At 40.7% G+C, this 16,996-nt stretch overlaps 1 protein-coding gene across 3 annotated transcripts in view; it reads left to right on the top strand.

The window, feature by feature from the left end:
• Positions 1–16,996, top strand: part of LOC137616401 (discoidin domain-containing receptor 2-like) — a 196,550-nt gene that overhangs the window by 136,211 nt on the left and 43,343 nt on the right. For all 3 annotated transcript variants that reach the window (XM_068346113.1, XM_068346115.1, XM_068346114.1), the window contains exons 5-6: positions 4,897–5,044; positions 7,651–7,830. In XM_068346113.1, the coding sequence (XP_068202214.1) occupies positions 4,897–5,044; positions 7,651–7,830 (328 nt within the window). The remainder of the gene's footprint in view (positions 1–4,896; positions 5,045–7,650; positions 7,831–16,996) is intronic.

The following is a 16,996-nucleotide window of genomic DNA, read 5'->3' as shown; positions in this document are numbered from 1 at the left end:
TGTTGGAATGTTGCAGGTAGAATAAATACATACATCTATTATTGTTTGAAAATGTAATCCAGATTGTCATGTGGACAATTAAAAGTAATAAGAAAAGAAATTGAGACTACAAACAGTAAGCCAACGTAATATGACACTGATCTTATTGCGCAACAAAAATAGGTTTACGCAGAATATAATTGACTTTTGAGGTGTCTGTTATTGGAGTTACCTGTATTTGAATCATCTAAAATATTTGCGACCTGATGCAAACAAGAATCAATTTGTTATGGTTTTCATTCAACTCAACACTGTTGATGTACAGTAATTACTTTTGTATGTATATATCTATATCTATCTATCTATCTATCTATCTATCTATCTATATATATATATATATATATATATATATATATATATATATATATATATATATATATATATGTGTGTGTGTGTGTGTGTGTGTGTGGCTGTGTGTACATATAGATAAATAGGTAGATAAGAGGATATTATAGTTCATTAAGTTAACTTTGATACTTCTACTCTGTGGAATAGATCATAAATACTGCTCAGATTTGATAAAATCCACTGGAACAAGGTTCTACCACCCAAGTGACCAAGGGGAAGGGCGGTGACGCACTGTAACGGAAAGCTTCAGTATTCAGTCTGGAAGTTATTGGGTCCTTTGACTAGCCAGACAGTAATACATTGGATCCCTCACTCTGGTTACGGCTCATTTTTTCTTTGCCTACACATACACCGAATTGTCTGGCCTATTCTTTGCACATTCTCGTCTTTCCTCATACACCTGACAACACCGAGGTTACAAAACAATTTTTCTCTCTCACAGGGTTAACTGCTGCACTGTAATTGTTCAGTGGCTACTTTCCTCTTGGTAAGGGTAGGAGACACTCTTTTAGCTATGGTATGCAGCTCTTCTAGGATAAGAACACTCCAAAATTAAGTCATTGTTCTCTAGTCTTTGGTAGTGCCATAGCCTCTGTACCATGGTCTTCCACTGACTTGGGTTAGAGTTCTCTCGCTTGAGGGTACACTCGGGCACACTATTCTATCTTGTTTCTCTTTGTCTTGTTCTTTTTTGAAGTTTTTATAATTTATATATGATAAATCTAACTTACTGTTGTTAATGTTCTTAAAATATTTTATTTCAATTGTTCATTACCTCTCTTGTAGTTTATTTATTTCCTTATTTCCTCTCCTTACTGAGCTGTTTTTTCCTTGTTGGAGCCCTCGTCTTATAGCATCCTGCTTTTCTAACTAGGGTTATAGCTTAGCAAGTAATACTACTACTACTACTACTACTACTACTACTACTACTAGTAGTAGTAATAATAATAATAAAAATAATAACAATAATTATATCGCTTGCTAGTGTGTCAAGCTGTAAATGAGTACCAGCATTCGCATGGCCAAGCAAACTGGTTTGGGCCTTGATAATCTCGCCCTGAGGACTAGTTTAAGGTACTTGAAGCTTGAGCATTTCTGACAACACACACACACACGCGCGCGCACAAACACACGCATGCATATATATATATATATATATATATATATATATATATATATATATATATATATATAATTCAGGTGTTAGAGAACCACTTACTGTATATTCATAAATGCCGATAAAGCCATGTAACTTAAAATAATGTCATCTTTTCATGATGTGTCATTCTACTTGTCTTAATCATTTTCTTCACCCGGGTATTATATATATATATATATATATATATATATATATATATATATATATATATATACATATACACACACACACACATATATATATATATGTATATATATATATATATATATATATATATATATATATATATATAATATTCTTTCTTTTTTCTCCTTAAGAACAAAATAGAGACGACTGACGAAATCTAATCGAAGACTTTTGTGTCAATTGCCGTAGGAAATGATATACAGTATATATATATATATATATATATATATATATATATATATATATATATATATATATATATATATATGTGTGTATATATATATATTTATATATATGTGTGTGTATATTTCAAGGTGTAAGGGCAATCACTTCCGGTTTCCTATACTGTACTGCTTACGCAATTTTGCAACCAATTAAACTAATAGATGCTATATTTCTTCTAGGTCATCATTAATAGATGATCAATGCCATATTGACTAATCTTAAAGGAGGTAACTTGATTCTCATCAATAGAAGCAAAGAGGAAGATGAAGTGTCAAGTATCAAAAACAAGAACCTCTTTTCATAACTCTGCTTGGTATCTTAATATCAGTTCATTAAAAGCTTCGGTTGGTAATAGAGAACATTAAATCCTAGGTAACCCGGAATATAAACCCACTTGAAGCGGGGAAACAAACGCTTGATTGACACCCGGCGACCTGTTTTCTGTTAAGAGAAATTAACACCTATCTACGTTAGAGCCCACCTTGTACCCTTATGAACATAAGCCAGTCCCTGAGGAGCTCACACACACAGGCCCACGATTGATGGCTTAGTCGGATGAGGTGGGGTGGGAGATGCCGGGATGGTGTGTCCTTCATACCCTCCCCCTCCCCTTACCTCAAGGCTCTGACTCACATTCCAAAAGTAGTGTTGGTGTAATGTATCTGTCGAAGGATCATGTGCTTGTTGTCATTTCTTTTTCCTGTTCTGACCATTTCTCATTTAGCAAATCATGTTCGACCTTCCCCTCTCTTTTTCTGTCAAGGGTTTCATGTTTTACCTGACTCTTCTTTTTCTTTCAAGGAATCTGTTTTGTGGTGAGCTATTTTTCTGTCTTCACTTGTAGCTGATCGTTGTGGTAACTAGATTTTTCTTCTCGGATGTTGTTACCCTATGCTCGTGTCAATGCTTTTTCCCCTTGAGTACGTTAATTGTTTTTTTATAACACTCATTTTTTTTTCGCTCGTGTATGAATTTTTGCTTGGATTTATCTGTCTGTGTTGACGAGTTTTCGATATATTTCAAGCAGTTGTTGCTTCCTATTGTTTAAAAAAATTTACAACGTTATTTGTTCGAAGACTTCGTTACTTTTGTTGCTCTGTCTTCGACTGTTGTATCTGCACTATGTACTTGTATATAAAATTCAACCGAAATAAAGTACCTTATTGTTATTACCTAATTATTTTGTTTTCGCTATTTCATCTAAAACTCATATTGAGTTCTTTAAACGACCTAAAGCGGAAGAGAGAAATCGATAAATGGGACTAATCAAATGATAATGAAGCAGAGAGAGAGAGAGAGAGAGAGAGAGAGAGAGAGAGAGAGAGAGAGAGAGAGAGAGAGAGGGGGGGGGATTAAACGATTTATCCAATGATTGTGCTTGGTAAAGAAGCTTTGGTATAACTTTACTCAGAGTTAGGGATGGTTGCTGCAAATAATGCTTCTGGAATCATTTTTGTTTCTTTGTCAACATACATATTTCAGTATTGCTTGAGGCATAACTTTTCGTGTAGCTGTATATCTTGCAATGAGCTTTGTTATGGCAATTACCTTTTGTATCCGTTTGTCTGTTGCAATAAGAATAGGAAATTGCCCAGGACTGTTCATGGCATTTATTTATGGAATACTTCTGGTGTGGTCGTAGTAGTAATAGTCTGGTCCTGTCTCCCGTGTTCTGTGGGTACTTACGATATTTTCCAATGGGTCTTGGTCAGAACGTTATGTGTCTTGCTTTGCAGTCTGGCTTTGCCGTAGATATTGTCCCAGGAAGAAAGTTTTGAAAATTTAGTGAAAGCTTACAGTATACCAGCTGCAGGCCTTGCAATAATAGTTTATTACAACTTGCGTTATTACTCTAGGTGATCAAGTGTTCATTGCTATGCAAGCTCTTTCTGTGAGTGTTGTCGCAGAATTTAGCTAGCTAGTGCCACAGGATTTAGTTAGATAGTGCCATTATGTACTGTATATATGCTATGAGACTAGCGCATTTATGATATGGGTTTTCTATAATCATGGTTCGAAATATGAAGTTTTTGTATTCAAACTATGGGTTTTGAATATTCATGCTATGAGTTTTGTTTGCGCATGATAACAATTAATGACGCGCTAAGCTGGTAGAAGAGTTTTCCATATCTGTCTTGGTATAAGACATTTTTAGAAAAGACAACCAATCACAATAGCTTCTTGTGATATAATGATATCTTAATTCCGTTTTATAATAAATTCATTCAGCAATTTCTTTCTAAATTACAAAAGAGGAAGATAACCCTTTCTGAATCCTATTATCGTAATCCTTTACATTTGAAGAATCTTTAGAATATCTTGTTGTCATATACACCTGATTATAAAACCTGGTTTCCTTATAGTTTTAATCCGTTAAATTGATTGAATCTTTATAATACAATATATGAAAACAGTTCCCCAGGTATATAACTCAAATTCTTTCGTTTAATAAAAAAAAAAAAACTCACAGTATCATTGAAAAGGAAAGTTCCTCTTTCAGATCTTACTTTATCACACGTAATGATTTCTTACAATACAAGTTATTAAGTTAAGCCCTTTGACCAAATGTCTGCCATTTACTCTTGTTACCTTAATACCTCACATTTATTGAATCCTTGATTAAAACTGATAAACGAACCATTCTTTGGTATCCTCTATTCTGAGTGGGGATACCTTAACGTGATGAAAGGATTTCTTATAGCCATGATCAGCAAAGCTATACTAGTCAGCGTCACTCATACTAGGATGGTTTGGTGTAAGCGATAAGACGAAAATTTCCCACTGGCAAGCGTGGTGATGAAAATTGGCCAAAGCCCAGACATGAATTGTCATGTCTGAAACCTTTGTCCAGCATTGGACTAGAAACGGCTGCATTTTTTGTTATTTTTTAAAATTTACGTCAATGAATCCTTACAAATATTTCCTTTTTTATTTAACAGCTCCTGGAGGGTAACACCAATACTTACCTGGCCAAGACGTCCCAGCTGAGTCCTCCCATCGTGGGTGCCAGGGTTCGCTTCGTCCCCTACAGCGTTCACCCTAGAACAGTCTGCATGAGGGTCGAATTGCATGGCTGTCCCTATACAGGTAGGTCATTTATCCACTTGCGCATGCTTATTGCTATGCATTTGTTCAATGATGTGGGTAGCATGAAATATGCATTCACATGCAAACACACACGCATGTGTACACAAACACACACATATACAGTATATATTTATATATATATATATATATATATATATATATATATATATATGTGTGTGTGTGTGTGTGTATTTACATACAGCATCTATCTATCTATCTATCTATATATATATATATATATACATATATATATATATATATATATATATATATATATATACCGAACACTTGTTTTTTATATACACACAAACGCACGCATACATGTATTTATGCACATATATATATATATATATATATATATATATATATATATATATATATATATATATAAATGTGTGTGTGTGTATGTGTGTGTGTGTAATTATATCAATAAATACAGTTTAATGCTATCAGGGTCCATGAAATAAACTCCCTTACACGGTTCCCAACATTTCTGAAAAAGGAATCTGATTTTCATTAGCCAATTATATTTTGTAACCAAAGGCCTTGAAAAATTATATCTTTTGTGCAGAAGTTTGGCAATATAACCCATGGAAATAAAATTTAGTAAACAACCATTAACTCTCTCTCTCTCTCTCTCTCTCTCTCTCTCTCTCTCTCTCTCTCTCTCTCTCAGTGAAACTTACCTTTTACCCTATTTAATGAGTTTCATCTCATTACGCTTGTGCGGAAGACTTGCATTTCCATATTGTACGGGCCGAATTCCCCTTCCATTCTTTCAGTGCGTTAAACCCTCGTCGTTATTAAGCTTTCATCGCCTCTACTTCATCTATCTCTCGAATAACACTCTCGGAAAAGATTGCGTTCTTGAGGAATCTTAGGAGATCCGACGAGAGGCCCAACACAATGACTAGAGGGAAAAAAATGACAGAGGGGAAAATACTACAATAGAAAATCTTTTGTTTCCCCTCTTTTAACGGGTGTGTGAAGTATCTGTTTCTGTCTGTCTCTTTAGCCTGCCTCCCTCGCTCCTCCCCTCTCCAAGCCTTTTTCCCATTCCCTCTTTCCTTGCTCTCTGTCTCTTTCTTTTTTATATTATTCTGTCTTTTTTAACATACGCTGGCAGAAGGAGGTACGTGGAGACATGATCCATCCCTTTAGCAAATGGAAACTGACAATAGATCAAAGAGATATCCGTTTCTCTCTCTCTCTCTCTCTCTCTCTCTCTCTCTCTCTCTCTCTCTCTCTCTCTCTCTCTCTCTCTCTCATGATAAATGAATAAGCGGTAACCTGAAGTCCCCAGGAATAGAGGAAAAATTAGTGATACTTAAACTAACAATCTTTGAGAGAGAGAGAGAGAGAGAGAGAGAGAGAGAGAGAGAGAGAGAGAGAGAGAGAGAGAAAGAGAATCAAAGCAATGCATAGATTTCTTAATAATTAAAGTCATTCTTTATCCGTAGCTCATTTGTTGAATTACAAATCATTAACTAAATATTTCAGTACTTACGAAAAGTATCATTACGATGCTATTTTTATAGAAACGTTTTTCATGCTGATTTCGGATATTAATAAAAGATACTCCATTCTCGAATTAATGGCTGAAAGGGAACTAAAAAAAGTGTTTTCCGACTCTTTTTCTCTCTTACTTTTTTGCCCTGGAATGAAATAAAAGAGAGAAAGGTTTCAGAGATATTCAGGCGTTTTTAGACTATTTTTTTACCTTCCGGCTACAGTATTTTTTTTTCTCTCCATCTCATACAGTATTTTGTCATAATAACTTCAACATGAAGACGAAGTAGATAAGCTTTGCTTTTCAATTTCAACGTATTTTCTCGACTCTAAGGGTAGGAAAAGCGTATCAGGAAAAGGTTAGTCGAGAAAGATTGTTTTTCGACTTTTAAACTCGATTTTATTTTCCACACTCCGACTATCCAAGAAAGAAGTAAAATGGAGGCGACAATTTGCACCTTTCCTTTTTCTTCTCACCATTTGAGTCTTTTACAACCTTAAGTCGAATGCCAGACTTCATTTTCATAGAAATTTATGCCTTTTGGTATCCTTCGTTTTGTTATATTTTCATAAAAGATAATTGAGATTATTTCTGTCCTAATTACTTTAAATGCATGAAATCAATACACATTGAATAGCTTTCATTTACTGAAGTGTGAGCTTTAGTTCGACAGAAACCGTTATCATTTCTTTTCGATTTTTAGTTCATATTATTTCATATTTTTTCATTTCATAATATTGAAATGACTGGGTAGTTATAGAAAAGTAGGTTCATTCCAAAAAATATAATGAAACGTTTTCTTTTCAAAATTGTGAAAGAAAAATCTAATACCTCAAAGAAAAAGTAATGATGACGATTTTCCTATACTGAAATTTATTGCTATGCTGTACAGTTGGACGCAGTAATTCCTGGTACACTTCACTCTGAGGAAGAGTACCCAGCCACACCCTATATGTACGGTGATTTCCTATTTTTAGTCCCGCCCACCACCTCAGTCATCTCTCGGATTGAGGCGTGCCAGAGACTTCTGTGTCCAACTGTACATTTTCCCATCATGCTGTTTAGTAAACCATCGCCCTAACTGTTCTTCCCACAGATGGTCTGATCGCTTACGCGATGCCTGACGGCGATTCCCGAGGTCCGGACCACAACCTCCGAGATCTGACGTATGACGGAACTCGCCGTGACGGCTGGCTTTCCGGGGGCCTCGGTCAGCTCATTGACGGCGAGACCGGACACACGAATTTCAGGGTCGACGCCCTAGGCCGAGGAAGAGGTAAGACTTTTTTTTTTTTTTTTTTCTTTTTTTTTTTTTGCTATTATCGGTATCATTAACTTTTTATTACGCCATATCTGATGGTTGAAATAACCGTTGCTACTTCCGCCTGAACGTGCATAGTATTTTATATATATATATATATATATATATATATATATATATATATATATATATATATATATATATATATATATATGGAAGGATTGAAGTTAGAAATATATTGTCATAGCAACGTTTGGGGAGTTTTTCATTGTAATAAATGAAAGTAGAGAATTGAGACGTCTTTTACCAATCTGATATATTCAGCATCGACCGCATTTGGAATGTTGTCAAAGTAAATTTTTTTTTCTCGTAGTTATTCATCTCTTAGTAGGCCTGTGTTTATTCTCCTTGTTACTAGGAGTTCAACGAATCAAATCTTAATTATAATTTTATGAATTACATGGAATGATATGATTTTAAAGTTTAATCCCAGCTGTACATTTTATATTTCATCTTATTGCAATTTACTTCACACACATACATATACATACACATATTTTGTATATATATATATATATATATATATATATATATATATATATATATATATATATAAATATAATATTACAATGTCATCTTGCATGCCGTAATTATTGTAAATAAAGATACATACAGCTCAATATTGCTACACTTTTAAATATGAAATCATTGAGCCAATCACTAGCTGAGATAACTATAGGCATATAACAATGTATGCTTTTTTTTCTCTCCTTTTAGGATTCCACAAGATTTTATATTGTTTGTGCAAACTGTCGTTAGGGTGACGAACCTTTCGTTATCATACTATAATCTATCAATTTAATCTATCATTTTTATATATAGAGAGTCTAATAGAATTTAGTACATTTTTATAATCTTAGTTATAAAATGTAGGATTTTGGTAATGTTTTATTTTTTTATTTAATGTTATGCGTTGCTATCGATTTTTATCAATTCTAAAAGTTTATTGTCCGCATTATGTGAATTATTATATATTTAAGTAAAATACTTTCCTACTTTAGATCTACCTATTTTGTGTTTACTTTGACTATAGTAGCTGTATTTCATCTGATTTGGAAGTCTATAAAGAATATCCTGAAGAAAGCGATTTAGTATTATTTCGATTAATTCTACATTACTATTTTTTGGTCCCGGGATAGTTCTAACTCTTCTTTTCCGAAGGTTTGACCTCTCTCTCTCTCTCTCTCTCTCTCTCTCTCTCTCTCTCTCTCTCTCTCTCTCAACGTTTGACTAACGTTTCTGCATAGGTAACTGATTTTGACTTGTATCGTATATAGTAGGTGTTCTCTGCTATATATTACACATCCAATTTTGACATTCATTTTTGTATCTCGTGACACACACACACACACACACACACACATATATATATATATATATATATATATATATATATATATATATATATGTGTGTGTGTGTGTGTGTGTGTGTGTATGTGCGTGTTTTTTTTGTATAAAAAGTGCAATCCTTTTATACACGCACACGCACATGCAAATACACACACACACACACACACACACATATATATGCATATATATATATATATATATATATATATATATATATATATATATATATAATGATATTTAAGGTAAAAATTGTAAATTTTCCGCTTATGTAATATAAAATATATAGTATACATATCCAGTATATATCCCTGTCGAAACCTGATACCCCGAGATGAGATCCCAATAACCGCAGTTATGATGAGGCAAGGTGGTTTAATCACCATCGTCTTCTTGCGTGAGAGATGGTAACCCCGAGGGATGCTATCCCAAGGCCTCCTCCTATTCATAACCCAAAGTGTGAGGGTGGGGGGGAGTCCAATGCTCCATTATAACCCCCTTCCTCCTTAAGTAGAGGTATTCCCCACCCTTGCGAGGGGCGGGGAGGGGTCGTGTAACCCAAGCGGTAGTTATTTTATGGGCCAAGTGGTCTTCACTACCATGAATTTCACGTCGACCATAGTGGTTCTCGAAATTTAGTGATCACCGCCACACTGACACGTAACTTGGCGTGTCTGGAGCTCGTCTTATCTGAACTTTGGTCCACTTCCGATGGGGAAAAATTATTTGGAGCAAATTTCGTTCTTTGGGTTTCTTTTCACCCATTCGGAGGCATGTTCATGCTGCTGCTCACGCTAATGGCAAGCCCTACCGTGAAGCTGTAATTGAAATGTAAGTACGTGATTGCGGGATGTCATTACCATTGGATTGAAAATAAAGGGAGTTTTCTGTCGGAAGATTTAAATTTATGGTAGTTTGAATTATTTAACCGTCTTTGAATAACTCTAGTAGACACCTTTAAGATTATGTTGGGATGTTGTGTGCACATGCAACCCACGAGTCTGTTTTTCATGCGTTTTTATCATAATTTTTACACCTTTATTATTATTATTATTATTATTATTATTATTATTATTATTATTATTATTATTATTATTATTATTATTATTATAGCGACAATAACCAGGTTACTTGAAATACCGTTATTTGTAAAGGATTGCAAACATTTTGGAAATCTGCACCAGGCTACCTTTTTACTAACATCAATAAGGATTCTCTCTCTCTCTCTCTCTCTCTCTCTCTCTCTCTCTCTCTCTCTCTCTCTCTTGCACGCATGGTTAAACCTTGGTCGCCAGAACTCGAGCCTACAATGATAAAACGTCAGATTTCGCCCTGATAATAACTTTTATAATAATGATATTCATTAAGACCAATAGTGCTACAAGTAGATATTTGTAAAGCCGGAAAGATCGAGCAGTTACAGTTATACATAGTTAATGGTAATGACAATATTTTATCTCCCGTTCGAAATCAAACGACTGTTCCTCGGGTTTGAGTCGAAATCATTTTAATTGTGCTAAGAGAAGGACCCGAGAAAGACTAACTATTGTAATGTGCATATGGGGTTTAACGCTCTGCTGATGAACTATCTGGGAAATAGTAATGATAATATAGTGCTAAAATTGTAATTATGTTAATGCTAATAGAAACAGTACGCATAAAATGTAAATAGTGAGTAAAGCGATCGTTAAAATTTTGTATTAATTAAAAGACAAACCGCGACTATACGATATCATTGTTCTAACGCCTTTTTGCATTTCATAAAATTAGCTATTTCTGTTATAAGTCTCCTGGTTAATGTTCCACTTGACTAACTTTCGTTACGCCTCCTTACCAACTGCATTTACAAATCACCTCACATGTAGATGATTCTGATCCTCGTATATCTTATTTTAACTTTTAAATCTATTCGTCGCGAAACTTGAACGGTTCCTGGGACCGGGCACTATACTGAAATAGGTTGACTATTAATGATTCCAGTACCTGCCTTTTTTTCCCTCATTCTGACCCCCGTGTCCTCTAGCATGTAGCTAAAACTTGAAAGCATGTAATACCAGGTCTTAAAGGATCATATCTCCGGGTTATATAAGTAACTAGGTGAAGGAGAAGACCAACTTGCGCTATTGAAACTGTCACGTGTACATCTTCTTTAGCATTCTTCCCAACTTGTCTTTATGGGATTCGTCTTTCATTACAGGGAATACAGATCCTACCTGTTCTCTCTGACATCCTTAAATAAAAAAATGTTAATGATATTGATTACCTTGTTCTGCTTTAATTTCGCTGCTTGAATTAGGCACAGATTTATTCGATTTTGTTGAATTTGGTGGATTGTTTTATTTCTTTTTTTTTGGTCCTATTGATTACTCTGCTGTCCTTTTTACCTTGACTTGGAAGGACACAAAGACACTCCATCAGACTATTCCCTGTGGAGTGGGATAAACTGAAGTCATTGATTGGTTGCTTGTACGAGTAGATTTATTTTGCAATGTGTCAAACACGGTCTCTTGCTGCTTAGCAGCCCGTAAACCAAAGTAATATACTGTATATGATATATAAAGGAACTTTCTGTTGTTGGTTATTGCGTTCATTGTTTATACATTTGCAATATATACAAACCATATGTATATATATATATATATATATATATATATATATATATATATACATACACATATGTATATATATACATATGTGTATATTTATATACAAATATGTATATATATATATATATATATATATATATATACACACACACACACATATATATATGTATATATATATATATATATATATATATATATATATATATATATATATGTATATATATATATATATATATATATATACACACATATATATATATATATATATATATATATATATATATATATATATATATATATATTTGTTCCAACACGAATACTTACCTCGAATTACTTCCTTAGGAGGGTCCTTGACCTCTCTCAATCTCGACCAAGATTTCCCGCGCTACCCCCCCTATCTCGCTCCCGATAGTTTCTACCCCCGCCGCCAGGATAAGTCCTGCGGCCCGGATTAGGGCAGGTCACTGCTTTTCCCGGGTCAGGATCCCATTAAGTTCTTGGTCGTGAGATGCGAAACATCTCACCTCTCACTTAAACTCTCGATCCTTTGGCGCGTTGTGATCCCACGTGTTCCCAGTGTACGGACTTGTGTTTTTTCTGCGATAGTGCGTTTTCGCAAAGTGTTCTCAGTCTGTTCCCCTTGAGTTTATACAGGGTTTCTGTAACTCGTTAGTGTTGACCCTTCGTGTGCGAACGATGGAGCATGTGCGTCGTTGTCCTGGTCCTAGAGCAGGAAAGTCGTGTGGGGCTTTCCTCTCTAAACCAGAAGTGGACCCGCATTCTCTTTGTTCCACGTGCAGGGGTAAAGTTTGTTCCTCCTCGGACACGTGTCCCGAGTGCGTGAGTTGGGACGGCATTCAGTGGGTACGGTATAGTACAAAGAAAAAGAAGTCGTCGAAGCGTTCCCCCAAGAAAGTGAGTGGCGTGTCCTCCTTACAGTCGGTCAGTGATCGGTCCGACGAAGCCTCGGCCTCTCCGTCTCCTTCGCAGAGGAGTGGGCAACAAGCCCCCAGTGTGATTGTTAGCCATAGTGTTCTCCCAGGTGAACCCAGTGTGAGGAAGGAACCAAGGGCTGGCCCCTCGGGAGAGAACGGAAGGGCCGCGAGTGTTTCGGGCGAATTGGGCCACGTGGCAGGGGATCACGCTTCCTCAGAAGACCCGGTGTGGGGCAGTGTGGCGATCTCAGACTCCCCCCCGCCCTCGTGGGCCGGTGCGTCGGGTTCCCCCCCGCCAGAAGAGAACCACGCTAGAATTCGTCGCCCGAGTAGCGATGCCTTCGGGTGGAAGTTACCGAAGACTCCAGGGAGGTCACCGCTAAGGATGGACGTATCCCTGGGTCCCTGGCCTTCTAGCAGGGACAGAGTGGACTCGATACCCTCGGTATCTACAGCAGTTCCCGAGGACTTTCTCCAGCACCCTGTCTCGGACGGTCGACGGCGAAGGGCCTCCCCCGCGCATCACTCGAGCAGTCGTTACGTGAGGAACGTGGCACCCTCGGACTCTTCGGAAGCAGACTCATCCTCCGGGGGAGAACGCAGGGAGAAACGGCACCGTAAGAGAGAGCGGACTGATAGTGATCGTTCCCGCTCCAGGTCGAGGTCGCGGCACAGTAGGAAGCGCCCACGCTCTCACTCCCGTAAGTACAAGAGGGAGGTCTCTCCCGGCGGCGGCGAATGGTTCTACGTCCCCCCAGGAGAGTCCAGGAACCACCGCTCTCCAGACTCTCGGTCCAGTGACCGAGCCTCCAAGTTGTCACTGCCTACATACAACATGGAACCGCTCGACCGGCCACGCAAGAAGGACCTCACTCTCAGGCACAAGTCCTCGAGGCCTTCGGTTCACCCCGCCCGGCGGGAGGAAGCGCGCTTCCGAGAAGACAGCCCGACCGAACCAGCCCAGCTGGGTCGGACGTCGAGCAGGAAGGACCGGTTTCCGGGGTCGGGTCTTCCCACCGGGACCGTGTCCTCCGCTTCCAGAGCCTTGGGCCAGTCGAAAGGCCTCCCGGAGTCGGTGGCACCCGCCCCACGGCGAGACCCAACCGTGTACGGTGCGCCCTACGGTTGCGGGACGGCCTCCCTGGGACCTAGTAGAGAGCGGCCAGTTTACCACCCAAGCACTGCTCCCCTCAGCCAAGCCGATGCCTCGGTCGACGGAGGCGAGGCTTCCCCGTCGGAGGACTCCGCCTACAGAAGAGTGGTAGGCCTCGTCAGAAAGATCCATGGAATTCCGGAACCCTCGGCGCCGAAGGTGAATACCTGGAGGTCGAGCCTCTCTGGCCCTGCCTCTCGCCCCAGACCTAGTACTGGGACAGGAGTACATCGACAACTTGGTGGCCAGCACTGCGGAGGCCCCCAAGTCCCAGAGTGCCTCCAAACTCCTCCAGGGTCTTAAACTACAGGCCAAAGTTTATATCCCGGAAGGGCGGCGCCCAGGCCCCTGTAGAGTGGACCCAGCCGTGGATATCCTAGGACAAGGCGGCTCGGACGAAAGGGCCTGTTCAGCCCCTGTGTCCTTCTCGGCCTCTGAAGCCGGCATGATGGAGGAGATGTTGAGAGACATGATTAACGTCTCCTCATGGCTGGACTGGTGGGCCTCCACGTTGGTTAATGTACAGGCCTCCACAGACCCCGACGACCCGGAACAACAAGGTCTCCTGTCAGACCTTCTCACCTCCGGGGGGAAAGCCCTCAAATTTATGGCGTATCAGGCACTCTCCTTGACGGCCAACTGGGTCCTCCGAAAGCGGGACACAGTGCTTTCCAAAGTGTCAAGAAAAATCCCGGACAGACAGGCGCGAGTGATTCGCACCCTACCCCTAGGAGGCGAGTCCCTGTTTCCGTTGAAGGAATTAGAAGTGCTGATGGAGAAGGTGTCCAAGAGGAGAGAAACCAACGTCCCCAAGCAAACATCCTCCAGGAGGCCTCCTTATAGGAGGTCAGTCTCGGATAGTGCCGTGACCCCTCAGGCTGTCCCCAGCTCTTTGAGGAGGGACGCCCCCACCTCCTCCTGGACATGAACTCCACAGCCCTCCCGCAGGGGAGCTACAGCTTCTGCCAGCTCCTTCAGGTCGGGTTACTCTGCCTCGAAAAGGGGCAGATCAGGCCGCCCCTCTAGGAGAAGGTAGAGGGAGAGGCCTCTACTCCCGCCCAAGCCTCGGGTTGGGGGATGCCTCAGACCCTATTGGCAAGCATGGAAAACCCATGGGGCGGATGCTTGGACGGTGTCCGTCCTGAAAGAAGGCTACAGGATCCCCTTCATAGCGGATTCACCCCCTCTTATTCCAGCCACCCAAACAGAATGGTTAGCTCCCAGGGACCCATTGAAAAGGGCTACCCTGCAAAAAGAAGTTTCCTCCATGTTGGAAAAGGGAGCCATGGAAGAAGTCCTTCTCCCAGGGCCAGGCTTCTACAGCCGCCTGTTCCTGGTGGAGAAAGCAACGGGGGGGTGGAGACCGGTGATAGACCTGTCGGCCCTCAACAAGTTCGTCAAGAAGACGGACTTCAAGATGGACACCCCAAAATCCGTTCTGATGTCCTTGAGGGAGAAAGATTTTATGATGACGGTCGACCTCAAGGACGCGTACTTCCAAATTCCGGTCCACCCGTCGAGTCGGAAGTTCCTCAGGGTGAAATGGGGCTCCCAGATCCTGCAGTTCCGGACCCTCTGCTTCGGACTGTCGACGGCCCCTCAGGTGTTCACGAGGGTCTTTGCGACAGTCTCAGTATGGGCTCACAAACGAGGTATCCGCCTCATCAGGTACCTGGACGACTGGTTGCTCCTTTCCAGTTCAAAGGCCCTCTTGGAAGAGCAAGGAAAGGACCTCCTCCGTTTCTGCAGGAGTCTGGGAATCATTATCAACCTGGAGAAATCAAACATAACTCCATCCAACAAAATGGGGTACTTGGGGATGACGTTGGACACCGTGCAGGGGAAGGCCTTCCCCTCGGAAGACAGGATACAGAACCTCGTCAAGATCATTCAGCCGTTCCTGTCGGGGCTTCCCAGGAAAGCGAAAGACTGGCAGAGGCTGATAGGCCATCTGGTCTCATTAGAGAAGCTAGTCCCCCAAGGGAAGATACGGCTCAGACCCGTACAATGGAACCTCAAGGCTCTATGGTCCCAGACAGGCTCTCAGAAAACATCGATCCCAGTCCTCCCGGACACGAAAGCAGCCTTGAATTGGTGGCGATGCCAGTCGAACTCCCTCAAGGGGATGCCCCTCGGGTCCTGTCCCCCCGAGTTTCTCCTGTTCACGGACGCCTCCAGCCTAGGGTGGGGAGCCCACCTGCGGGAGGAAACAGCAAGCGGGACCTGGTCGGAGACCGAAAAGCAACTCCACATCAACGTCCTGGAGCTAAAAGCAGTACAAAAGGCATGTCTGCACTTTGCAAGTTGGTTGAAGGGAAACACCGTGGCCCTAATGTGCGACAACGCCACGGTGGTAGCCTACATCAAGAAACAAGGGGGCATGAAGTCGAAGGAACTGTGCGACCTCACCGTAAACATCTTGCACTGGGCGGACGAACACCAGGTAACACTGCTAGCAAGGTTCATCCCCGGGAAAAGGAACGTGCTAGCCGACGGCCTCAGCAGGATAGGTCAGATAGTAGGGACGGAATGGTCCCTACAACCAGAAGTGGCCAGACTCATCCTTCAACGCTGGGGCTCCCCGGTGATAGACCTATTCGCAACAAAGCTCAACGCCAAGTTACCGGTTTATTGCTCTCCGGTACCAGACGAAAGAGCAGCCCTAGAAGACGCCTTCCAGCACAGGTGGGACAACCTGGACGTTTATGCCTTTCCCCCCTTCACGCTGCTAAGGCAAGTGCTCAACAGAGTAAGAACCTCCCAAAACCTAAAGATGACTTTGGTAGCGCCCTGGTGGCCGGAGAGAGAGTGGTTCGCGGATCTGAAGGACCTGGCAAGCCATCCGCCATGGCCTCTGCCCCCAGGTCAGATCTACTGAGTCAACCGCACTTCCTCAGGTTCCACGACAACCCTCTCTCTCTTCGCCTTCACGCCTGGAGACTATCGAGCGACTCCTGAAGAAGGAGGGGTACTCCTCCTCCACAGCTAAGAGGATGTCCCTATACCTAAGAAAATCCTCTACCGTAGTCTACCAGGCGAAGTGGGCCGCCTTTACGAAATGGTGCGCGACAAAACAAATA

This window comes from Palaemon carinicauda, chromosome 22 (assembly GCF_036898095.1).
Source record: "Palaemon carinicauda isolate YSFRI2023 chromosome 22, ASM3689809v2, whole genome shotgun sequence".
NCBI classification, from domain to species: Eukaryota; Metazoa; Arthropoda; class Malacostraca; order Decapoda; family Palaemonidae; genus Palaemon; species Palaemon carinicauda.
Note: the sequence above shows the minus strand (reverse complement) of the source record. Positions and strands in the feature narration are given on the sequence as shown.